Consider the following 8,242-nt stretch of genomic DNA (forward strand, 5'->3'; position numbering starts at 1 on the left):
CCAGGGGGTGGAGTGGGCTGCAGGACTGATGTGTGAGGCCTGGGGGAGGGGCAGAGACAGAGAGAGACAGAGACAGATTGAGAGAAACATAAGGAAAGAGGGAAGAGACCGGTTAGAGAGAGGGCCAAAGTCACGACCTCCCCTCGAGGAGCCTGAGACCCCACCCGAGGAGACACCATCATGGGCCCCATTTCACAGATGGAGACACTGAGCCCAGAGGCCTCAGCTGCCTGTGAACAGATGGATTCAGAGAGAGTCCCCTCCCCTCCCCGCCCCCCAGTGGGGCTGAGCAGCCAGTGGGCAGTGAGCCTCATGCCCCAGGGCTGCCCCATCACCGAGGTCAGCCCTTCCAGGCCTCAGCTACCCCATCTGCAAAATAGGCTGGGCTCCCGGCAGATCGTGCCCACCAGACAGCCAGCGTAATTAATCATTGTCTGGGGGGCCTCCAGTGGCCTCCGCTCTTGTCACAGCTCCTTCCCATCTCCCCAAAGTCAAAGCAGCCACTGGAAAGACATTGAAGGAGGGAGAGAAGAGTGGAGGAGGGGTCAGAGCTGGACACAGATGCCCCCCCCCCCAGTTCCTTGATGCCAGGGCTGGGTGCAGGGAGGGGCTGGGGGTGTTCCAAGGGAGAGTAGGGAGGGATGCCCAGAGAAGGGGGATCTTGAACTGGGGTTTATAGAATGCAACAGCACTCCCCGCAGAGGGGCACAGCAGAGACCAAAGCTCAGGGGACATGCTTTGGGGGAACATCAAGATGAGCAAGGAGGTCTCGGACTCCACAGGAGAGATGAAGGTGGTAAGTCGGACAGGGACCTCGAGCGTCAGGCTGAAGGGCTGGGCTTTTTTCCCAAGGGCACTGGGGAGCCATAGCAGGTGTGTGAGCAGGACGCCAGTCACAGGTGAAGTGGTGTTTCTATCCTTATCAAAGTCAGGATCTGCACTTCACCTTCCCCCATGCCCGATCTGCACACCCCTACTCCAGGAAGCCCTGGGGTGCCCTTGGTGGCCCCTCCCAGCTGCCCTAGAAACACAGCTGGGGTATGCCCCTAGGGCTGCCCCACTTTCAGCCGCCTCACGAACTGCTGGGAGGGGGAGGCAGGAAGGATTGGGTTAAAAGGGGCCGCCGGAAATGGAAATCGTGACAGGAGGAACCACAGAATGTCCCCACCCCCTCAGCTTCCGCCTCCTTCCTGGGTAGAGTGACCTTCAGTCAGCCGAGGGTTGGGCTTTTCCCTTCTCGGGGCCACAAGACCCTGACGCCCCTGGAGGGCATCTGAGAATGTTGAAGGATGAATAGGATTTTGCAAGGAGAAAATCTGTTAGTTTTTTTTTAATCAAACACATTTCTAGGCATCACTTATTCGTTCGACAATCACACTCCCTGATGCCCCTCAGAGATACCTGAGAAGGGTTTTGATGGATGTATAGAAGTCCGCAGGAAAACAAATCACTTATTCATTCGGTAAAAATGTTCTTTGATGCTTCTTAAATTTGAAGCGGGTTTTGAAAGATGCATAGGCGTTCACCAGGGAAAAATTGCACTCATTGTTCGATTGATTCAGCGAGTCAGTCAATAAATGTCCTCTAGCGCCCACGGAAGGTGTAATTTTGGAAGTCCTGTGGAGAAGTTCTCCAGGTGGAGCAAGGGCATTTGAAACCTCTCTGGTGGCTCCCCCTCCAGCAGCTCCCCCATTTGCCTGGTCCAACCACCTCTGGTACAGGGAACCTCTCTTTCTCCAAGATTGCAGCCAAAGTCCCAGGGAAGACTGATTGGCTGAGCTTGGGTTTCATGTCCACCGTGAGCCTGTCACCCTGGCTGAAGTGAATGAAAAGTCTGTAGGTCACATGTCCACCCCAACTTGGACCCTAGGAGAACTTGTAGGCAGAACAGACCAGGGACAGGGCTGTCGTCGGTCACTGTAAGGTGTGAGCTCCCCATTACCCAGGGTAGACAAGCTATAGCCTGAGGTCCTTTTAGCATAGGGTTGCCAGATAAAACGTGCCCTATTAAATGAGAATTTCAGGGGGCGCCTGGGTGGCGCAGGCGGTTAAGCGTCCGACTTCAGCCAGGTCACGATCTCACGGTCTGGGAGTTCGAGCCCCGCGTCGGGCTCTGGGCTGATGGCTCGGAGCCTGGAGCCTGCTTCCGATTCTGTGTCTCCCTCTCTCTCTGCCCCTCCCCCGTTCATGCTCTGTCTCTCTCTGTCCCAAAAATAAATAAACGTTGAGAAAAAAAATTAAAAAATAAAATAAAATAAATGAGAATTTCAGGTTAAACGCCCCCTAAGTTTTTAGCATATCTACTTACCAAGGATTGCGTGGAACATTATGAACAATTATTCGTTGTTTGTCTGAAATTACAGTTAACTGGGTGGCTGAGACGGAGTGCCTTCAATAACAGGGATTTCTTTCCTTACAGTTCTGAAGGCTACAAGTCCAAGATCAAGATGTTGGCAGATGGGGTTTTCCTGTGTGTTCATGTGGCTTTCCTTCTGTGCGTGCCTGTGCCCTAATCTCTTCTTTTTTTTTTTTTTTTAATTTTTTTTAACGTTTATTTATTTTTGAGACAGAGAGAGACAGAGCATGAACGGGGGAGGGTCACAGAGAGAGGGAGACACAGAATCTGAAACAGGCTCCAGGCTCTGAGCCGTCAGCACAGAGCCCGACGCGGGGCTTGAACTCACCAACCGCGAGATCATGACCTGAGCCTAGGTCGGCCGCTTAACCGACCGAGCCACCCAGGCGCCCCCCCCAATCTCTTCTTATAAAGACAGCAATCATGTTGGATTAGGATCCACCCAGGTAACCTCATTTTACTTTAATTGTCCCTTTAAAGTCCCTCTCTCCGGACACAGTCACATTCTGAAGGACCTACGGTGAGGATTTCAACGTCTGGATTTTGGAAAAACATGGCTCAGCTTACAGCAGCGGCTGCTTTTGACTGCACAGAACAGTCTGGCCGTTTTTGAAAAAGAAATACAGAGTTACCATATGACCCAGGAATTTCACGCCTAGATGTAGACCCAAGAGAATTGAAAGCATATGGCCACACAATAACTTGCGCATGAATGTTCACAGCAGCGCAACTCACAAGAGACCAACAGTGGAAAAACTCAAATGTCCATCGACAGGTGAACGGATAAACAAAATGGGGTCCATCCACACGATGGAATATTATTCAGCCATAAAAAGGAAGGAAGCCCCGATTCAAGCTACGGCGTGGGTGCAACTTGAAAACATCGTGTGGAGCGACAGAAGCCGGACACAAAAAAGGCCACGCGTTGTAGGATTCCATTTATGTGAAATGTCTAGAACAGGCAAAGCCACGGAGACAGAAAGCAGATTGGCGGCTGCTGGAGGGAGGATGGTGAGTGCTCTCGGGTAAAGGTTTTCTTCTAGGGTTGGTAAAATGTTCTGCGATTAGATAGTGGTGACGATTACACAATTCTGAGAATATGCTGAGAACCACGGAATGGTACTCTTTAAAAAGAGATATTTTAGGGGCCCCGGGGTGGCTCGGTCTGTTAAGTGTCGGACTCTTGATTTCGGCTCAGGACATGATCTCACGGTTTTGTGGGTTTCAGCCCCGAGTTGGGCTCTGTGCAATGATGGCGTGGAGACTGCCTGGGATTCGCCCTCTCCTCTCTCTCTCTCTGCCCCTCCCCCCCTTGCGCTTTCTCTGTCTCTCTCAAAATAAATAAACTTAAAAAATAAAAATAAATTAAAAGGTGTATTTTATGGTGGGTGAATTATATGTCAATTTTATTTATTTATTTTTATTTATCTTTCATAAATTTGTGAGGGGAGTACCAGTACCTTTTTACTTTTTTAATGTTTACTTATTTTTGAGACAGAGAGAGACAGAGCGCGAGCAGGGGAGGGGCAAAGAGAGAGGGAGACACAGAATCCGAAGCAGGCTCCAGGCTCCGAGCTGTCAGCACAGAGCCCGACGCGGGGCTCGAACCCATGAACTGCGAGATCATGACCTGAGCCGAAGTCGGAGCTTACGCGACTGAGACACCCAGGCGCCCCTCCTTTTTTTTTTTTTTTTTTTTTTATTTAATGTTTATTTTTGAGAGAAAGAGAGCACCAGCAGGTGAAGAGTGGAGAGAGAGGGGGACAGAGGATCAGAAGTGGGTTCTGGGCTCACAGCAGCTTAGCCCAACGCGGGGCTCAACCTCCCAAAACCGTGAGATCATGATCTGAGCTGAAGTTTGACGCTCAGCCGACTGAGCCACCCAGGCACCCCAATATTTCAGTTTTAAAGTGTGTATGACAAAAACAAAATTTCAGGAAGCCCTGTATTTTTATGTGCTCAATCTGGCCACTGTAATTTGGTAGGAGCCTATCCAGACTCAAAGGCAATCGGGCGTCCCTGGGGTCTCTCCTCCAGCCTGAGAAGATCCTGTAATGTCTAAGTCCAACGGATAGCCAAGGAAACCTACAGGTGCAGAGACAGTGGCAGTCCCAGTGGAAGAGAGAATATGGGTCCCATCTTGGCACTTGGGCTTCTCCCTGCCTCAGTTTCCCTTCTGCAAAGGGGGGCTGATCAATTATCACCAGATACCTGTGGAAGGTGGTCCTCATTAGGCGCTTAGTCAGGTGCCCAGCTGACTCGGCGAAGGGAGTCCTCCTCAAAACAGAAACCGGCAACAGTGGCTGCCTATTCTTGTAAATAAAGTTTTATTGGGGCTAGGGCCAGAATTAAGGTGAAACCAGTAAGGCAGCGTGATGTAAAGGCAGAGGCAGAGCCTGCATTTTTGGTGTGTCGTTCATCCTGCGCTTTTCGCATTAGTTTAGATTGTTTACACTATTGCATTCGAATCTTGTGTACCTTAATCACTGGTATTTGTGGCCCTTTTCAAATTTTGAACAGAACTGAGGGTCTCGTTCACCTCACCCTAGAACTGGTCTTGTTGTGCGCCCTGGGCACATCAGTTAACTTCTCTGAGCCTCAGTTTCCTTCTCTGCAAAATGGGGATGCTAACGTTCCCTTATTCCCAGGAGGATTCATTGAAAAATGGTTTCACCTTGGCTGGGGGGTAAGGGTGGGGCCTGGAAGGGCGGGTCTGGCCCATCCAATGGAGGCGGGGCCCTTCCAGGAGGGAGGGCTCCCAGGGAGGGGCGGGGCCAGGACACGTCAGCTGACCGGCTTGACCAATGGCGCGGGGTGGCGGGGCTTGGCAGGCTGGGGCGGGGCCGGGGGCGGGCCAGGCGGCGCGGACTAGCGGGCCATGGACGAGCCGAGCCTCCTGCGGCGCCGAGGGCTCCAGGTGAGGCCCCTGCGTGGGCGGGCGGAGGGCGCGGCCGAGTGCACCTGGCTTGGGTGCCAGGGGCGAGGTTTCGGCGTCCGGAGAAACTGAGGCGGAGAGCGGGGCGCGCGCTCCGATCGCTCCTTCTGCCCGCTTTTCAAAGTGCTTTTCGCCTGATGGGAAGGGGACGTAGACTCCGTTTGGTTTGACAGATGGAGAAACTGAGGCTCCAAGCGCTAGCGTGGGAGACTGGGGCTGAGGGTTGGGCCCCTTGCCACCAGCTGCTCTAATAATATGAGCAACAGCAGCCTTTGAGCGCTCACCATATGGTCCTCGTCGTGTTAATCTTTTTACTAGTGATATATTCTTATTAATTAATGTGGATCATTACCTGCCTCGTGCCTTCGCTGCGCCACCGCGCCCCAGCCTCGGCTCACCCCTAAGGTGAGCCAAGGAGGTTGGGGCTGTCCGGGCGCCCATTTGTCAGACAGGGAAACTGAGGCTCGAGTCTGGAAAAGTCACAAACTCGAGGTCGCCCGACAGAGGTTCAATCCGGCAGCCTTAACTGGCTCTCTGTTGCAGAAAGCACCGCAAACTGGCTTGCGTGGGGCCGGGCGGGCGGGGGGGAGGGGTGTCGAGGGCAGGAGACACTTTTGCTTATCCGGATCTCAGTTTCCCCATTGGCTGTAAGGGCCCTCCTCTTCTGACCTCTGGCCCCGAGTTTGTGCGTGAGAGGGTTCGAACCCACGCAGGGGCCATGGGACCCCGATGGGCGACTCCTTTGACTTTTCTGGCCCTCAGTTTCCCTTATCTCTGTGCAAAGGGAATTAAGATGATCTAGCCGAGGCGCAGACCACACCCTTAAGAAGCCACCAGGTTGCCTGTCGGGAACCTGGGATTCCTTATTTACCCAACAAACATTTCTTGAGTGCCTGCTGGAGAGGCGGCGGGGTGTTCACCCTCTGAAACCGCTCTCCTGGGTCTCCTAGCCTGTTGGGGGGTATGGACGCCTGAGCAGCAGTGACCCCAGGGAGTTGTCAGCTGCAATGTGGGACGCTCAGGCACTCTTGGAGAAGGCGCCTGACCCAAGCGTTGCTGGGTGGTCTTGGAGCAGAGGAAGCAGCGCGGGTGGCAGGGCAGGGGCGGGGGGGGGGGGGGGGGGGACAGAAGGGGGTGGGGGGGGCAAGAACCCCGGCCCGAGGGGGTGGGGGGGGGGCCCGGGAGGGCAGGGACAGAGATGAAAGGCAGAAGCACCCCCACCCCCAGGCGTGGCGGGGGCGGGGGCCGCAAGGGGAAAGTCCGAGGCCAGAGACCAGAGCGAGGGGCCTGGGCGTAGGGGAGGGGGCGGTGAGCGGTGGGGTGTTGTGGGGGGACAGGCCCCGCCCCGAGCCCCAGATAGACGCGAGCCCCGCCCGCGGCCTCTTAAAATAGAGAAACTGCCTTCGGGTAGGCGAATGGGGGCGCTGCTGACGTCAAGAAGTGGGGGCCTGTTTCACGGGGAAGAGGCACCCGCTCCCTGATGACGAGTCCCATGCTACAAAAGGGGAAACTGAGGCCCAGAGAAGCCTAGCCCCTGCCCAGGTGTCACAGCACGTAGGTGACAGAGTCAGGATTCGAACCCAGGCAGGTCTGGCTCGCCCTCTTGCTCTGTGGAGGCAGAGGGACAAGTAGAGATTGCCCAGATGAGTGAGGGAATTCTGGGTGGAGGGCACAGCACATGCAAAGGCCCAGAAGCATGTAACTATGTATGTTGCATGGGGAAACTAGAAGCCGGGCTAGGGCCAGGACTGTGAGAGTGGACCCTCTGCTTCAGGGCATTCCAGTGCCGATTTTGAAGAGGTTAGATTTTCTCCCTAAGGTGATTGGGAGCTATGGAAAGTGCTGGTGCAAGGGAGGAACACTATCAGACCTGAAGGCTTTGAAAGACTCCTCTGGAGCAGGTGGGGGCCACAGAGGGGGCCAGAGGCCAGGAAGTTACCTGGAGTAAATAACCAAATAGGAGACCGTGAAAATAATAAAAAAAATTAGTCATAGTAGATGTATAGAGCTGCCTGGGTGGCTCAGTCAGTTCAGCATCTGACTCTCGACTTTGGCTCAGGTCATGATCTCACTCACAATCATGAGGTTGAGCCCAGTGTTGGGCTCTGCACGGAGTGTGGAGCCTGCTTGGGATTCTCTCTCTCCCTCTCTCTCTCCCCCTCTCCCCCCACCCTGAAGATAAATAAGTAAACATTTTGAAAAACTTTAAAAAAATAATAATAGTAGAAATATAAATAATGTCTCACAGTAACGGGCACCCACAAATGCGAAGCACCGTGTGTGCATTTAATTCTCCTAACAGCACAAGAGGTCAGTGCTATTATTAGCCTCATTTTTTCAGAGAGGGAGACTGAGGATCAGAGAGGGAAATTAAGAGATTTGGAATGCTAACCAGTCTGGCTTCTGAGGATGCAAAAACGTGGAGGGCCTGGGTTTGGGGCATAAGCTATCCGGTACCTTAACTCGGAGCTTTGTTAATGGGCCCAGGAGCACCCCCAGCCAAGCAGGTAGCAGCCTCCTGGTCAGAGCCAGTCAGCTACTCTGGAGGCTGACCCTTCCAGAGGTCAAAGAGTCGATTCATAAAAGCTTGAGGAAGTGGAGGGGACTCAAGTCAGTTGCTGACTGGCTAGTATAGACCATATCCGTGGGAAGGCTGGCTAATCTGACTGGGGCAGTGCGCTGGGAGGTGGTAAGCAGGAACTGGTCTGGCCCTTGGACCCCCAGTTTGCGTTGGGTCAAAGGAAGAGCTGGGAACTGGGCCTTCCCGCTTTGGGTTAAGCTCAGTCTTCTGTGCAGCATTTATGGGTGCCGGTTAACGTGAGCTCTACTCCTCGCGTTGTTATTGCTACGGCTACTATTCTTATTATTCTATCGTTATTTTTTTATCATCTCCCACTTGGGCCTTTGCTTCACAAGCCACGCTTCTTTTTTTTTTTTTTTTTTTTTTTTTT

The 8,242-nt window shown here is 53.3% G+C and overlaps 1 protein-coding gene across 1 annotated transcript in view; it reads left to right on the forward strand.

Moving 5' to 3' along the window:
- Positions 1-5,205: 5,205 nt before the first annotated feature.
- The window catches only part of MAST3 (microtubule associated serine/threonine kinase 3), a 40,554-nt gene continuing 37,517 nt past the window's right edge, over positions 5,206-8,242 (forward strand). The window contains exon 1 of the mRNA XM_040445555.1: positions 5,206-5,273. Coding sequence (XP_040301489.1) covers positions 5,235-5,273 — 39 coding nt within the window. The 5' untranslated portion in view covers positions 5,206-5,234. The remainder of the gene's footprint in view (positions 5,274-8,242) is intronic.

Source organism: Herpailurus yagouaroundi, unplaced genomic scaffold, assembly GCF_014898765.1.
Source record: "Herpailurus yagouaroundi ecotype Mexico unplaced genomic scaffold, PumYag 193, whole genome shotgun sequence".
Taxonomy (NCBI): Eukaryota; Metazoa; Chordata; class Mammalia; order Carnivora; family Felidae; genus Herpailurus; species Herpailurus yagouaroundi.